Raw genomic sequence first — 18,932 nt, forward strand, 5'->3', positions numbered from 1 at the left:
CAGTCTTCTTTCCTTTTATTATTAAAGAAGAAACTCACTAATCTTAATAAAGAAACATAGTACTTATAGCACAAATCTTACAATCAGAAAAAATAATTTAGCTGAAAAAGGTAAAATAAATTGATCAAGCTAAAAGTTCAAATTGACGAAGTAAGAATAAAGTTTAATAGCCATTAAAACAATCTAAAGGCTAATACTTCTAAAAGCTCAATAAACAAGGAAATCCCTCTTGAGTCTGTTCATGGGGGAGAAAAGTGTGTGTGTGTGTGTGTGTGTGTGTGTGTGTTGTTTATGATTAGAAAAAAAAAAAGGGAAACATCCAGAAGAAATTAAAATAAGTACTTAAGAATATATAGGTATATGGCAAATAATCTGTTAACCCAAGGGAAAGGAATAATTCCCTAGAAAAGATAAACTATTAAAAAATGAAGCAAATAGAAGTAGAAAGCTTGAATAATTTTCATGAAAGAGTTTGAAAGAAGGGTTTTAAAGTTACCATTTTAAAGAGACCAGTATCAGGTGGCTTCACCATAGAGCTCCATGTAATTTTTAAGGAGCAAAACTATTTTTTTTTTCTTCATTCACAATTTTTATTTCTTGCAGTGAACTTTTTATATCTTCAAAGTCAATTTGTCTTTAAAAAAATTAATACTTCTTATTCATGGTACAATCCATCCCCCCCTCCCCCAAGGAAAACAAATTCAGGGACGGAGTCATTTGGGGGAAGTTGAAACAGGTACTATAGGTTCGTGACAAAGACTTCCCAGCCCACCGTCCTGTACATATACAACAAAATGGCAGCACCTCAAGTTCACCTAAATGTAGTTAGGTTAACTATTATTTAAACTATTCCAAGTCACAGAAAAATATTAAAACCTCTCCTATTTATTTGGTGAAGTTACCATTATCTTAGTACCCAAATATTATAATAAAAGTACATAAGATATATAAATTATAATTTAAAGCCATTAAATAAAATATAAGCTTCTGTAATATATCAAAAGGGTAGTACAATATGACCCAGTAGAGTTCATTCTAATAATACAAGAACAGTCCCACATTAGGAAATGTATCATCATCAATTACATCAACAAATTGAAGGATAAACCATATGATTATAATCATGAATGACAAAAAAAAGTATTTCATAAAAACTCAGTCATGCCTAATAAGAACAAAGTAATTTAGTATTCCAAAAATATTTAAACATAACACTTCTTAACAAAAACATTAATACACATAGAAATAAATAATCCTTACACTGCTCTGATTAAATGTCTGAGAAACTTTTATTACAGCTAAATGCCTAAACTATGGTGAAATCTGATGGTAGGAACTGACAAAGAAGGACAAATTTGAAATTTTCTGCTTACATATAAAACATACACACAAGCATATACATACCTCTGTACATAACATTTGCATATCTAAACACCATCAAATTCATATATAAACGCATATGTGTGTCCTCTCACAGAAAATATATACATGTATAACTATACATTTGTATTTACTCTATGTTAAAATACTAGTTTACCTGTTTAGGCAGTCGGAACAAGGAATTCTTGTAGAAAATGTCCTTAGCCTGGCTCCATGTACCATCGATGATGATGATTGTGGAAGGATAAATAGGAGAATCTAATATAAATTCTTCCAAATTAGCAGCTTCAGCCCCTGGATATAATATTAATGTATCAGACTTCCGACAAACAGTTGAAAGTTCAGGATCTCTAAAAGTTTAAAATAAAAGTCTTTATTAGCCTGGCGGGGGTGTGGAGTTTTATTATTCTTATTGAACTTCATTCAAAAATACATGTCAAAGCATTTTGTCACTAGAGATATAATAAAGAATGACACAGCCTCTGTCTGCAAGCAACAAAACAAACTTGAGGGGGAAGGAGACAAGTTAAAAGTCAATTAAAGACAATAAATGGTATAATCTTCAAACTATAATAATAAGTAGCATCTACAAAAATATACAGCCAATACCAGCTCTAACAACGTCCTTTTAGATTGGTATCAAGGTAAAGATAGGGGCTTTTGCCACTCATAATACACATTGTACTGAAGGTCCCAGTTACTACAATAAGGCAAGAAAAAGAAATAAAAGGCATAAACATCAGAAAGGAAGAAATATAAATGACCCTATCTGCAGATAATCCTACTTACATTGAAAGTTCTAGGGAATCTACAAAACAATTTCTACAACTAACAAATACATTTAGAAAGTCATAGTATACAGGGTTAATATACAAAGCCCAACTGTTTTCTTACATACTAGTGGCAAAAAACTGAAAATAAGTATTTTTAAATTCCATTTACAAAGGATACTAAAAGTAATAAGTCTCTTAATCATTCCCCCATGGTTACATCACATACTCTAACAAAAAACTAAATCAATCATTCAGGACTTCCCTGGTGGTGCAGTGATTAAGAATCCACCTGCCACTGCAGGGGACATGGGTTCGAGCCCTGGTCAGGGAAGATCCCACATGCTGTGGAGAACTAAGCCCGTGCACCACAACTACTGAGCCTGCGCTCTAGAGCCCGTGAGCCACAACTACTGAGTCCACGTGCCACAACTACTGAAGCCCTCACGCCTAGAGCCTATGCTCCACAACAAGAGAAGCCACTGCAGTGAGAAGCCTGTGCACCTCAACAAAGAGTAGCCCCCACTCGCCACAACTAGAGAAAGCCCGCACGCAGCAACAAAGACCCAAATGCAGCCAAAAATAAATAAATAAATAAAATAAATTTATAAAAATAAATAAATAAATCATTCAATTACCAGATTAATATTAAATCAATAATCTTAGTCAGCTTTAGTTTAAAATCCATACGTGAATAATAATTTACTGAGTAAGCACTATATTTGGTACCATCAAAAATACTGAGCTTAGGGCTTCCCTGGTGGCGCAGTGGCTGAGAGTCCGCCTGCCGATGCAGGGGACACGGGTTCGTGCCCCAGTCGGGGAAGATCCCACATGTCGTGGAGCGGCTAGGCCCGTGAGCCATGGCCACTGAGCCTGCACGTCGGGAGCCTGTGCTCCGCAACGGGAGAGGCCACAGCAGTGAGAGGCCCGAGTACCGCAAAAAAATAAATAAAAATTTAAAAAAATAATAATACTGAGCTTAATATCATAGGCTCAAAATGGGATAGGCTATTTAGAAAAATATCAAGTTTCTCATCCCCACGCACATCTGTGGAAGGGTTACATAGCCAAATGTCAGGGATGACCCAGATGGTTTCCACTTCTACCACCATAGATGCTCACCATTTTTGCAATAAAATAACCAAGATCCAAGCTGGCAGATTATATATCCACATCTATCCAAGAATTATAAAGAAACTATCATTATAAAGAGCCTCTGTGTGAAAGAAGTGTCACAGTGTAAATTATGTGGTTGCTCCCCATGTGAAGGGCTCTGGATGGTGCTTCCACTCCCAACAAAATGGCAGAATCTGCAACAGCAGCACCAAGCCCAGAGCAAAGCTCACCTCTGGGGGACAAGGCAATGCAAACTGTGCAAAAGAAAAATCTATATGAGAAAAGAATGCCTAACCAATAGTTTCAGAGAAAGGAAAAAAATGATTTTATAAAGTTCTAACATGATGTTTTCATAATACAAAGCTAAAATAATAAAGGAAGGAAAAAGTTTGGTCAATTCCTTGGGCTTGGTGCTGCCACTAGTCTTACTTAGCATTTTCATAAGTGAACTGAAAAAGAAATCTAAAAATATATTTAACTTTGTAGATAGGATCAAAGTAATTTGTGAAGGCTCTGAATAGGTAGAAAAGCAACAAATATGCTTCAAAGGTAAGAAACAACTTGTAGAAAAATTTCAATATACATACAGTATATTATATATATTTATAATAATGGGTTCTGTAATACAGTGTAAAATAAGATCCAAGAATATTACAGAACTGTCTGTGAAGATATCAACTAACAAACTGCTGCACATACTGGGCCTCATCAAAAAAAATATTTTAAACACAACAAGAGAAGGCATTCTATCATTTTTTTAAAATATGGATGTGCCTATAACTGGAACACTAAATATAGTTCTAGTCAATGTACCTTAGGAAAGCCTTCATGGGCTAGAAATGAATATATGTTTATATAAATGTATATCATATATAATTGTAAAAGAAAAAGAAAGAAAAACATTAACTAAATCTAATACAAGTACACTAACATCTTGAAATAAAATATCTTAACAAAAATGAAATAAACAGGAAATATACATGCCTTTTAGGCTCAACATATATACCATGGAATTTAGATAATGCTATAATTTGTTTATTCCATTTTGGTCTGTTTTTGTTTATGTTTATGTTTTGCTTATCTTGTATTATTTTGAGAGAGAAGGCAGAAATTAAATTTTTTAACCATTTCCAATGTACCACGTTCTAGGTCTAATAGGTAACTTGAAGGAAACCATTTTTAAAGTAAAAAAAGAATTCATTTAAATTGCCCTAAAAGTTAATTTACCTTTCCTCACTGAAGCGACGACCAATCTTGACTTTACACTTATCTTGGGGGAGACATGCTGCTAGCAGAGGAACTGTCCGCAACACCTTGTTTTCCTGTAATTAAATAATTAATTAAAATGTAGATTCTAATTAGATAAACACGCTTTTAAAACCTTTTGATGAACATCTGATTCACAGCATTATGTATAATTTTCACAAGTCTTTTACTACAGACCACAGTTTAATAAAAAGAGGTACAGTTTCTCTGACTTATCAGTATTAAATATAATACAAGTGTATATTTTTATTCTATTTGGGTGTATTTACATGTTTACTGATCAAAAAGGATAACATTATTCTAAATAATAAAGATTATGAAAAATGTAAATTTGTGTTTAACTAAATTGAATTCATTTATTCTGAAAAACTTTTTATTTCACTAGTAATTACATTTTGTAGTATGTCAACTTGAAGGTAACTGCCTAGATATTTATGCCCCAAAAGCAAGGAAGTGCTCAAAAAAAAAACAAAACAATAGGGCATATCAAAGGGACACAGAAGCCAATCTTAAAGAGCACCCAATGGAACAACTTGAGCAACAAAATAACAGTATTTGGATTATAACCCAAAGTATAAAATAAATACAGAGTCTAGACTGATATAAATAAATGATTGAATAAATAAATGGGAGAGAAGTGACAAATCTTCCTCATAGAAGAATTCCAAGTAATAAACATAAACTCTCCCCTCTCCAGGAGGTGGAGTTTAATCTCTCCCTCCTACTTGAGTGTGGGCTGGATTTATGGCCTTCCTTCCAAGGAATAAAGTATGGAAAAAGAAAAAAATTATAACTTTAGTGTGAAAAAAGCTGGTGACCATTTCTGTAAATTGCATTAACTATCATCATAGATAATGTTCACCATAAATCAGTGGGTTTTTTTCAACGTCCTAACTTCCAACACTAAAAACCACCTTTCTGGTTGCCACAAGAATTCCATTCTTAATCCTTAGTAAAGTCAGGTGCTTAGCTATTCTGCTTTAGCCTCATACTTTTCTTGGTTATTTTGGTCTATAGTGCTCAGTCACTGCCTGGCTCTTCTCCACTGGCCCATCTCGGAATGTCATGCTTGATCAAATAAGTGACAGAGGCCCTCTCTAATCAGTTTACTTACATAGAGCCCAATGTTAGCTTTACCAGTTTATATAATCCTGCATATACATATCCTCACAGTGAATAACTTGTGTCTATAAAAAAGACAATGTACTAAAGGAATATCAAATATTACTTACTTTCCTTTAGGAATATCAGTTATTTAGTAAATATAGAAAATAATAAAGTTATATATGAATTTATAAAAGTAATTAAAAATAAATTTATAATTACATTATTTACGTTTAAACAGAAACCAAAAGTATTGTAGTAACAGTATTCAACAACCACAAACAGACACATAGATATACCCTCAGGGACATTTTTGTGTTTACCTCTTTCACCCCTGGGTCTTGGAAGTATTGATTAAAATAGCATGTAAAAGGTAAATTTGCAGATGCTGAGAGTAGTTAAACTGATCTACCTAATATAAAGTTCGAAAGGAAACAGAAGAGTCAGAATTTGCTGGGATTTTAACTAAAAAGAACATGTAGCAGGCTGGCACTCTGAGGAAGCCTGAAAACAAGTTGGAGCAGCTCGTATGATGAATGGGACTAGCAGGAGATAGGTGAGAGGGAAGTTTCAGGACATTTTCCAGCGTCTCATACTGTTTTCCTCCCTCCTTACCATCACTATTGAGACTTCGACACATAATTAAATCACTTTCCAAACTTTTGTCAAAGTAACACATGTAAAATAGTCAAATTAAATGGTGCCTAAAGATTTGTAATGTTCCCAGATACACTCCCCAATACTACTTCCTAGAGGCAATCACTTTAACTCTTCTATTTCTTCCAGTAGTTATGTCCATATTTCTATATATGTCTTGCTATTTCTTATCAATTTTAGATATTATCTAAAAACTACCATTTATTATCATAATAGCTAACTTTAACGTATATAATTCTAAGTGCCTTTTATATATTATTCATTTACTACGCACCACCACCAAGTAATGAAGTATATTTTTTATTATGTCCATTTCACTAATGACAAAACTGAAGCACAGAGAGGTTAATTATCTTGCCCAGGGTTACAGAGTTTACAGAGCTGCTAAGGATTTAAACTCCTGAGCCTTACTCTTAACTACAGCATTCTATAACTACAGCCTCTCGTAATAAATGAAAATTTAGCTTTCTTACAACACTCCTTACCCTTACATCTTCTAATATTTTTAGTTAAATCAATAAACAGTATTTACATAATTAATGCCTACATATACGTAGTTCACAAAACGCCAAGCAATTTAACACAACGTTTCTTTCTTGTAAAGTATTTTTGTTATTCTTGAGATAACTGTTTTGTTTTTATCCTTAAGTAATTTTCTATATGCATATACCTACTCTTTGAAATGCTCCATCATATCACCTCCATTTCATCCACTCCATCAAGTCTTCTTTTCTCAAAGCCCCCTCCTAGAGCCTATCCAAATGGTTTTCAATCATTTTTTAGGGGAAGTCATCAAATTGGCCTATTCTTTTATTGAAAACAGTATGCTGAGATTAAGCACAAGGCAGCCAAGTATGATTGACTTAGATTAAGATTGTAAAGTTCCTTGGAACTTTAAGGAAAAACAATATGTATGTACTTGTACATACATAAAATACATTTATAGCACACACAATTATGGATGAATCATCTAAACTGTGAATTAACTATGAAGGAAGGAAGGAAGGGAAGGAGGGAGAGAAGGAGGAGAAAGTGGGGGAGGGGGTATGGAGGACAAGAGAGGAATGAAGAAAAAAAGGAACAAATAAGAGATATGAAAACATTAAAACGGCCACAAATCTATGAAAACACCTACATTTTAAAAGCCATCTTATGTCTGGAACCATACAACAATGAAAAGGCCCCATACTATGCATATGGCAAAATGAAAACAGCACTCAACATCAAAAGTCAAGTTTTAGCCACAACTGTTATGGCCAGTAAGCTATCATTTTATGTAAATTTGAGCTGCACCATGTTGTATGTTTAAACGCAGTAAAATAATGCTAGTGATTAAAGTGTCACAATCCTGACAAAAGCATGTTGTTAACACTGAAAAAAAAAAAGGCTGCCCAACAAATGAAATATTTAACAATTTGCAATAAAAGAATAATTGCTCCATCATTTGGAAAAGGAAAGTGACAGATTAATATACTTTAATGTCTTTGGTAAAGTCTTCAAGTGGTATACACCTCAGAAATTTAAGAAAAAATTATTCCTCCTTCAAAAGCCTGGAAGAGTTTTAACTTCAGTTTACAGTAAACCCATTTTTGTACCATGCATCAACTAGTTTGGTATTGATGATAATTTCTGGTTTTCTATGATCTCCTTCGCTCCTCTCTTCATTACTGCAGTTAATCAAGAGTTACTAACATACATACACACTAGCACATGCATAATTCTCACCAACATATGAAATTATTAACTAAAAAGTCTTTCTATACAACACGTACACATATTTTTATATATTTATTTTTATATATACATGTAAAACATACATATTTGTTCTATTCACTTAAAGAAGTAAAAAATTTATTTTACGCATTCATTTTATAACACTAAAATGCTGAGCATTATCTCTGCCCTAACAAGAAAAGACATCAAAGGATACAAGCTATGACCAGAATTTAAAAAGCAATAATTTCTTAGCTCTCTACTCACAAAATCTTTTTTTCCTCTATACAAAATTGTTGGAGTTCTAAACTTCTATATATTCAATATTCATTATACAATTCAGTAATGTACTTTCTATGAAATAACACCATTTTATGAAATAACACATTTTTTGTCTGTCTATAAAGCATATGATACTATACTATCATATAATATATAAAAGAAACTATTTTTTTCCCAAAGAGAGCATTTATCATCAATTTATTTTCAAAAATGCTGAAGAGCTGAAAGGGATGAGTATGTTCATCTGTATGCTTCCTCTTGTATCCTAATATTCTATCTGAAATTGTGTATTTTATAACATCTTACCTCTGCTGGATGCTGAATTATGTACAAGTGGGTAGAGATGTGTAGAGGATGCACTGGTAGAAACGGACACAAACACACTTTCTGAGGTCGGCTAAAGGGCAGAAAAAAATGAAAACCTGTATGTTTAAAATAAAATTATATACCAATAACCTAAAATTTGAACATAATCTCACTTCATTATATAGATTTGCTAAAGCTGCATTCTTTAAAATGATACCAAGAATGAATTTAATCAATCATATTTTCAATATGAGAATTTGAAAAAAGACTCAAGTAAATTTTTTACCATCCACATAGATCAAAGTACCTCAAAAAATCTTGCCTTAATTATCTTCAATGGAAGAATACTCATAAGTCACCACCATGGTCTTTTTATTCATGAAGAAACACTTCTAATAATTTGCATTCCAAATCAAGAACAGATCTCATGTCAAAGAGAAACCTGGCAATTGATCTAAATCATCTGAAGTTGGAGAGAACAAAATGATGATAAAATATTAGAATATAATTACCACCTAGAAGAGAGTTCTAATCAAACTTAGCCATCAGTCAACATGGAGAGCTTACCAATTGTGAGAAGAAACCCAAACGGGCCACCAAAATATTTTTGGCTAGAATTATATCCACAGAACGCCAGTCTATCCATTTGTTTTCCCTTTTGTTATTGTTTACTTTGTTGTTTTTGTTTTAGTTACTTTTTAGTGCTTTACTATTGTTTCAAAAATACTTATTACAAAATTCAGATGGAATAAAAGGGTATACTTCCCATCTCAGTCCTCCAGTCTGGTGCATTCTCTTCCCTAAGGACAACCAGTGCTTAGTTTCTTGTGTGTCCTTCCAAAGGTATTGAAGGAATATACATGGATAGTTTACCATTATATCCTATATTTAATATGTGTGTTTATAATATGAAATTCAACAAACGGCCAGATACAGTATATGATGGAAGTAAATTTTCACAATGGATCACTATTATAGGCAGATGTTACATGCCATTACAATAGTACACAAGTGAATGTTATATTAAAGGGAATTCCCAACAGCATACTTACTACTAGAAAACTGATCACTATCAACTGTTTCCTCAATTTTACTCATGTTGAGTTATAGCCTAAGGTAAGAAATACTTATATTAATAAAACACAGTGCAAGTAAATTGGTTCAATTATATCTACCACCTCATTCTACAAGAAACTGTCAAACCTTTGCTCCTGCTGAAGAAATCATCTAGACAATATCTTACGCAAAGGTAGAAATGTATTGTACAACATGACCCCACTTGCCCTCTCCACCAATGAACCCAGAGTGGATGATTAACCAAAGGAAAATCAATATACTTGTTTTCCAGTGATGTCTGAAATGATTCCGTGTGACTACTCAGTCCTACAATGGGTTCCTTCTCAGGAATGTGAGATTTATAGGAATGGAGAGTCTTTCAGCGGTCCTAAGAAGACCACTTAAACATAAGTAAACACCGGAGCAGTGACTGATGGAACTACGTATACTGACAAACAGATCAAGGGCTGCAATTAGAAAGGATTTCCCATTCAATAGGAGGAGGAAGAGAATGAGATACATTAGAATTCTAAAAGTTTAAGTTTCTGATTTTTTTTAAAGATTTTTTTGATGTGGACCATTTTTTTTAAAGTCTTTATTGAATTTGTTACAACACTGCTTCTGCTTTATGTTCTGGTCCCTTGGCCCCGAGGCACGTGGGATCTTAGCTCCCCAACCAGGGATTGAACCCACAACCCCTGCATTGGAAGGCAAAGTCTCAACCACTGGACTGTCAGGGAAGTCCCTAAGTTTCTGATATTTTTATATGAAACTCTGCATATGACTGCAATGCATGATCAGATGTCAGTAAAATTCTTTTATAAAATGTAATTTAAGATCAGATGAAGCCATTTTTTAAAAATCAGAATTTAACTGGATATCAACTTACATATTTATAAATTATATGATTCTAAGAATATGAAAGAATGCAAAAATGTCATATGTCTTATGCAGGAAGCATCCACATATCAGCAGGGCCAAAGAACTGCAAAATCCAACAAGTAAACAAGCTGAGTGAAAGCTGTAGATTTCTGTGGGTAGCAGAAAACTAGGTAAAATAAACAGTTAAAATAACATCTTTAGTTCATGACATATATAGTAATTATAAAGGTCCTTAGTATGACAGTTAGGATAGTGCAAAGAACTGCTTTAGCTATTGATAGCTCTGGGTTTCATGTCTGACCAAAACCTCTGTTCATGGAGGGAAAAAAAGTTACCTGGGATAGTAATTTCTTTACTGGAAGGACATGTTTGATCTTTAGGAAGATTTAGAATTAAGTAGTAATTTCTTTACTGGAAGGACATGTTTGATCTTTAGGAAGATTTAGAATTAAATAGTTTGGAGAGTTCTGCTTCCAGGATAACAGGGAAAGTTGCTTCAGAGACCCACACTCCAGTGAAACAAGCAAAACTGACAAATACTGTTTTATAAAACCACCATTTAAAGTCTCTGGAGGGACTTCCCTGGTGGACAAGTGGTAAAGAAGCCGCCTTCCAATGCAGGGGACGCGGGTTCAATCCCTGGTCAGGGAACTAAGATCCCACATGCCACGGGGCAACTAAGCCCACATGCCACAACTGCTGCGCTCGTGTGCCTCAACTAGAGGGCCTGTGTGCCACAAACCACAGAGCCCACGCACTCTGGAACCCGCGTGCCACAACTAGAGAAGAGTAAACCCACACGCCACAACTAGAGAGAAGCCCACGCACCACAACAAGAGAGAAATCCGCACGCCACAACCAAGAGCCCGCACGCCACAAACAAAAGATTCCACGTGCCTCAACGAAGTTCCCACGTGCTGCAACTAAGACCCAACACAGCCAAAACTAAATAAAATAAACAAATAAATAATAAATAAATCTTTTTTAAAAGAACTTAAAACAATAAAGTCTCTGGAAATTGTCCTAAGGGCATATTCAAATGAAGAAACATTATTCAAGAAAATCTATGAAAACTTGGTATTGGGATAGTTTGTGGCATTTGAGCCATAACCCATTTACTACCTTGCCCCAGTTTAGGTTGACAGAAACTCCACTCCAGGTAAGTGTGGCCAAGAGAACAGAGCTTCCTCTCAGCTTTCAATCAAGACTTACCATATGTCACAGAGAAAGGTAGACCATCAGCATCTCTCATCCTTCCAACTCCAAATTGAAGAAAATAAATTCCTGGTGAGTGTGGCCAACAGAGCAGTCTCCCTTCCTCCACCCAGCCTCCACTTAAAAAACAGAAGCTGTACCACAGTGCAGTAGGCTGAAAATGCTGGGACCCCAACTGTTCTCACCCCAGTTCACTCGTAGGACAGAAGTTCAACACCAGAAGCAGCAAGTCAGAGGCTACTGACTAGACCTGTGCCCAGAAAAGTGACTCAGAGAATCCACGTTGGAGGAGAGGCAGACTATAAGAGAGCTCTGAAGCTCTCCCTAAAGTAACTGACTTTATTTGAAATGGAGTGTGAGAAGTTCAAGCCTAAGGGTGCTCTCAAAAACAATAACTCTTCTTAATTAAGAGCAACAGCTAAATCATAGGCCAGCTAGTTCATCAGAAAGAACCATGGAAAGAGACAGCTAAGAAGAACACACATGCAGTCAGAAAAAAACTCAGAGTGGCCTCAAAAACTACCCCTCTCCAAATTTAACTGGATCAGACTGCTGAGCAATTTATTCTCCAGGGCACTGTATCGAAATGATAAAATGATCAACTGATAATTAGTGGAGCCTACTGGACAGGATGCAATACCAAAAGAAGAAGGCAGCTTAAAAGAAAGATGTTGTAAAGAGATACTCAAAGATAATCTACTAAAATCATTGTAATACTGGTGGTGTTTGCACAACTTTGCTAATATTACAGAAAACCTCTAAATTATACACTTTAGTAGGATAAATGCCATGGTCTGTGAATCGTATCTTAATAAAGCTGGTTTTTTAAAAAATATAAAAATGCAATGAAAAAAGAACGTTCAACCTAATTAGTAAGAAAGAGGCATTTTACCACTATTTGACATCATGTTATGTTAAGGTGGGTTTCCTTCTCTACAATGTAAGCTACCTAAGAGCCAAGGACTTGACCTACTTTCTTCACTTTTATATCCCAGCACCTAGCATAGTAAGCTATCAATAAATACTGTTGAATACATGAGGGAATACCTTTGCATTCCCTCTTACCTTGACCTTGAAATTCCTTTCTCCTCCTACACAATTTCTTATCCTATCCTTTCATTTTCTTACATATCAAATACTGATCTCTCCTTCACTTCCTCTCTAGTACTAAAGCAATTAGTTTGTATTATAAATGAAATTCAGAGTCCCAGATCTTCCTTTGACATTTCTGTTGTTTCGTTTCCTTTTGGCCACAACGTCCAGCTTGCAGGACCTTAGTCCCCCAACCAGGGATCAAACCTGGGCCCTGGCAGTGAAAGCTCCAAGTCCTAACCACTGGACCACTAGGGAATTCCCTCAGATCTTCCTTTGTTATCATTTGTGATCTTTCTGGTAAGCAATACCATATAGGGAGAAAAAGTATTTACTGAAGAAAATATTTACTTAAAAAAAAAACAGCTAAGCACTTTATGTACAAACATTGTTAACTGTGATTTAAGCTAAACCTAATTGTTTTGGTTTATGCTTTAACATGCTCATAAAATATCACTACCCATTTATTTTAAAGCATGTCCCCTTTACTAACCCCCTTATTAATTAATTAAGAATTTTGCTTATTTGTTATTAACAGCAATTTTTCTCATACTTTCCTACTCCACAATTGTCTGCATGTACTATGCTGGTGACTAGCTATCCAAATGTTAAACCATCTCTTACCAAACTAGTGAATAAGTGCAGAGAAATTGCTCTCCTCAATTTAAAATCTTTTTCCAAAAGAATAAAATACCTAGGAATAAACTTAACAAAGGAGGTGAAAGATCTGTATATTGAAAACTACAAGACATTAATGAAAGGAAATGCAGAACACACAAATAAATGGAAAGATATTCTGTACTCGTGGACTGGAAGAATTAACATTTTTTAAATGTCCATACTACCCAAAGCAATCTACAGATTCAATGCAAACCCTATCAAAATTCCAATGACATTTTTCACAGGAATAGGACCAAAATTCCTTAAATTTGTATGGAACCATTAAACCAAACAGCCAAAGCAATCTTGAGAAAGACAAATAAAGCTAGAGGCATCGTGCGCCTTGATTTCAAACTATACTAACAAAGCCCTAGTATTTAAACAGTATTATACTGACATAAAAACAGACATAGATCAACAGGACAGAACACAGAGCCTAGAAATATACCCATGCATGTATGGTCAATTAATTAACAACAAAGGAGCCAAGAATATACAATGGGGAAAGGACAGTCTCTTCTAAATGGTGTTAGGAAGGTTGGACATACAGATGAATGAAAATGGACTACTATCTTATACCATACACAAAAATCAATTCAAAATGGTTTAAAGACTTGAGTGTAAGGCTGGAAACCATAAAACTCCTAGAAGAAAATATAGGCAGTAAGCTCCTTGACTTAGGTCTTGGTAATGATTTTTTTAATCTGACACCAAAAGCAAAAGCAAAAGCAGAAATAAACAAGTGGGACTACATCACACTAAAAAGCTTCTGCACAGAAACAGAAACTATCAACAAAATGAAACAACAACCGACACACTGGGAGAAAATATTTGAAAATCATATATCTCATAAGGGGATATAAAGAACTCATACAACTCAAGAGTAAAAAAAAAAAAACAATCCAATTGAAAAATGGGCATAAAATCTGAACAGACATTTTTCTAAAGAAGATATACAGATGGCCAACGGGTACATGTAAAGATGCTCTACATCATTAATCATCAGGGAAATGCAAACCAAAACCACAATGAGATATCACCTCACATCTGTTAGAATGGCTACTGTCAAGGAGAATAGCAATAAATGCTGGAGAAGGTGTGGAGATAAGGCAACCCTCCTACACTGTTGGTGCAAATATAAATTGGTACAGCCACTATGGAAAACAGTATGGAGATTCCTTAAAAAAATAAAAATAGAACCGCTATATGATCCAGCAATTCCCCTTCTGGATATTTATCTAAAGAAAATGAAAACACTAAATCAAAAAGATATCTGCATTACCATGTTGAGTGCAGAATTATTTATAATAGCCAAGATATGGAAACAAAGTGTCCATCAGTAGGTGAATGGATAAAGAAATTGTGATATATATACAATGGAATATTATTCAGCCATAAAAAAAGAATGAAATCTTGCCATTTGTGACAACATGGATGGACCTCCAGGGCATTATGCTAAGTGAAATAAGTCAGACAGAGAAAGATTAATACCATATGATCTCTCTTTATATATGGAATCTTTAAAAAAAACGTAACAAAACAAAAAAACCTAAGCTCATAGATACAGAGAAAAGATTGGTGGCTGCCAGAGGCAGGGGATGGAAGGGGGAGAAATGGATGAACTGTTTTTGTATTTTTTAGTTTAAAAAAATTGAACAAAAAAGTAAGTAAAATTTTTAAATAAAAATAAAATATTTTTCCAAAGAAAAAAAAAATCTCCCTACATTCAAACTTAATCCTTGAAGGCTTAAATATTTCAAGTCAATAATGGATTAAATAATTTATAAATCCAACAAAATTTTATTCAAACATTTACTGTACATCTTAACTATGTACCAGACGTTAAGCACTTGGGACAATAAAAGAGAGAAAGATTACTGCCCTTATTGAATGTGTATGTTTTCACTGTGCCAGAAAAAAATTTTTTAAAAGTTCCTTGCTTCCTATGAACTATTATGGATGATAGGAAAAAAACAGATCAGATAACTACACATCGAACCTTATTATTTATCATTATTTATAAATAATGAACATTCATCTTAAAATAAAAATCAAACTACTTTTACAATTTATATAGATCTAAGGAAGAAAATTTAATATCTGAATAAATATCAACAGGTAAATTGGGTATAGGTTTAGGGAATAACTATTAAGATATGTCACTGACAATATCATTGTCTTGCTATGTGATCCTGACTGTGTCAGAGGTTTTCAATTTCCTTCTTCATAGAACTAGTAATAAGATACCAAGAAAGTTCTGGTGAATAACTACTGAATCACAGGCAAATGTAATAAAAATGTAATTTTTCAACTAACTTATAACAGAATGACCAAAGTAAGAGCTGAGATTTTTTTCCCTCTTCAACACTTACAACACATTGAAAATGTATTGTAAATACTGTTCTCTATCACTGGGGTTTATCTTCTTTAAAATCTATACAACCAATTAATGTTCATTATATTCTTAACATATAAATGGAATTTTCAAATAATTTCCCTGAACAAATTTTATGAAATAAGCTTTTTCTTCTTTTCTCAATAAGGTTGTAGAAATAAATACGTAGGCTTCCTGTCAGACTAGGACTGACTGGCTTCTGAAGTGAATGCTGTAAAACAGGGGTAATCTGTCACTCTGGGTATGCTATCTTTGACAGCCTGTAGGGAAATAAAATTATATCTGACATATGACTAGAGATGCTAAAACCTACAAAAACATCTTCCAAAAGTTTAATTAATATTTAAAAGTTTAATTAATTTCTAACATAATATTCACTGAAAGCTATTTTTCTCATAGTACTAATAAGGCATACTTTAAAGATTAGTGAATACGGGACTTCCCTGGTGGCGCAGTAGATAAGAATCCGCCTGCCAATGCAGGAGACACGGGTTTGATCCCTGGTCGGGGAAGATCCCACATGCCGCGGAGCAACAAAGCCCATGCGCCACAACTACTGAGCCTGTGCTCTAGAGCCCACATGCCACAACTACTGAGCCCATGTGCTGCAACTGCTGAAGCCCACGCGTCTAGAGCCCGTGCTCCACAATAAGAGAAGCCACTGCAAAGATAAACCCACACAATGCAACAAAGAGTAGACACCACTTGCCACAACTAGAGAAAGCCCACACGCAGCAACAAAGACCCAACATAGCCAAAGTAAATAAAATTAAATCTTAAAAAAAGAAAGATCAGTGAATAGATTTACAAGAATCACTATCTTTAAAAGAATTTCTTTTACCCACTAAACAAAAGCAAATGTAGAGCCCAGAAAGATAACGCACCTCAAGTTTTCCAACACTCAACAAAAAATTTTTAGTCCCATAGACTGAAAAAGCAAAGAACAAAGAGTTTCATCACTTTTCAATAGATCAGTTGAATAGATACACTGCATTACACATAAAAATGGCAACAACTTTCTAATTTTAAAACAGACTTTGAAAAACGAAATGCCACAGTGCCCTCTACTGTCACTTTAAAGAAACTTAAATAATCTGTAAAATAAACTCTAGGTTTTACATTTTTGAAACTATATCCAATATAATCAATGAAAGAAGAAACAGCTTTTCGTTATTAATATAATATTATAATAAAATTTCATCTCATAAAGAGAAGCAATCTCAACCATGTATGATTGCTTCAAGTGTAAAAGAAATGATATTCTCATAACCCCTTAAATCTGTTTTTTATCACTACATTATTTTATTTTATAAATGCCTTCAGGAGTAGAGGAACAACAGACTTAGAAAAAAAATCACTGTTATAGGAGAGGAAGTAACTCTCTAAAGATAATAAATACCTTTAAATGAGACATATTGACCTAGGCACGCTTAGAAGAGTGGTGTCCAAAGTGAGTTAAGTAAAATATCCCAATGGGGTGCAAAAAGATAGTATCAATATTATCACTTCTATTTATAATTAAACAACTAATATTTAGTACATAGAATAACACTCCCTCTGTGAGATGGTATATCACATGGTAATGTGACAGGATATGCAGTATCCTAATAGAAAAGGAGGAGTTTCATAACATGAAGTGTTAACAACAGCACCCACAAAGAAACTATATATACCCACAAAGAGTCTATACTGAAGAAATTCTAATTACATAATCACAAATAAATAAGTATATGGCACAGCTGTTCCTTTCTTACTGCTACTTCAAACTCTTCATTAGAGTTAATAAATCTAATCAGATGACGATAACTTTAAAAAGTAGAAATTATAAAGATTATTTGAACTATGAAATCACATCTTACTACCAGTAAGTTACTATCATAAACCTTACTGTAAGTATATATTATGTCTCAAAAATACTAAATAATAAGACTAGGACCCCATCACAATTAGCAAAACATTTTTAAATAGTTTATTTCACCATTATCTCTTCCCTTTTTATCTATGTTTTTTTATGGTTTAAGAGGCAAGTCATACATTAATATATGATAAATGTATATTATCATAGATAAATATGTATACCTATTAGAACTACATCCTAAATATTTTAACCAACTGTGGTATGTATTCAAAATAATTTAGAGATCACTGGCCTAGAGATAAGCTTGTTCCTACTATAAGATCTATAACTAGGAACAATTTTAGTAAGTGTTATTATATTAAAGAAGCCTTCAGGGCTTCCCTGGTGGCGCAGGGGTTGAGAGTCCGCCTGCCGATGCAGGGGACATGGGTTCGTGCCCCAGTCCGGGAAGATCCCACGTGCCGCGGAGCAGCTGGGCCCGTAAGCCATGGCCGCTGAGCCTGCGCGTCCAGAGTCTGTGCTCCGCAACGGGAGAGGCCACAACAGTGAGAGGCCCTTGTACTGCAAAAAAAAAAAAAAAAAAAAAAAAAAAGAAGCCTTCAGAGGAGCCAGATGCTTGGAAAACAAAAGCCTTGTGTCCAGAGAGATGACTATATACAGCATCTATATAAAGCCCCTACTAGAGCTGCAATGACAAAGTGACAGGTCAACTGAGAATCTTGTCATAAAGTAATCATCTATAGTCAGTTATCCTATTATTTACTTTGTCTTCTTATATCAAAATAAAACAAATATAAAAAAATAAACATCTTTCTTAATAGCAAGTTAAGTAAATCACTCTTTGCTCTACAAACTCTTATTTTATACTTTCATAATTTGTCTTAAATATTTATTACATAGACATGTTTTCCCTCACATTCAATTCACTATGAATTCTAGAGGAAACAATTTCTTAATTGTTTTTCTATGACCCAAGCTGTGCCTTTACTGGATAATGAATTAATAATGATTGAATGAATAAAGACTACCCATATGATTCATCAAATTAAGCCTCCAGATCCATGTGCAGCAGAATTCTATGCTCCTTAGCCATTGGTCAACTAAAGGGGACAGCATGAATGGCCATCCTGACAAGCAAGGAGTCAGAGGTTAAATTTTTCCAAGGACCAGCTATATC

The 18,932-nt window shown here is 34.2% G+C and overlaps 1 protein-coding gene across 1 annotated transcript in view; it reads right to left on the reverse strand.

Annotated features, from left to right (window-relative positions):
- The window catches only part of DTWD2 (DTW domain containing 2), a 97,364-nt gene that overhangs the window by 61,153 nt on the left and 17,279 nt on the right, over positions 1-18,932 (reverse strand). Inside the window, exons 2-4 of the mRNA XM_067731505.1 lie at positions 8,598-8,688; positions 4,497-4,591; positions 1,538-1,730 (exon numbers count right to left, since the gene is read on the reverse strand). Of these exons, the coding sequence (XP_067587606.1) occupies positions 1,538-1,730; positions 4,497-4,591; positions 8,598-8,688 (379 nt within the window). The remainder of the gene's footprint in view (positions 1-1,537; positions 1,731-4,496; positions 4,592-8,597; positions 8,689-18,932) is intronic.

The sequence above is a fragment of the Pseudorca crassidens genome, chromosome 3 (assembly GCF_039906515.1).
Source record: "Pseudorca crassidens isolate mPseCra1 chromosome 3, mPseCra1.hap1, whole genome shotgun sequence".
Taxonomy (NCBI): Eukaryota; Metazoa; Chordata; class Mammalia; order Artiodactyla; family Delphinidae; genus Pseudorca; species Pseudorca crassidens.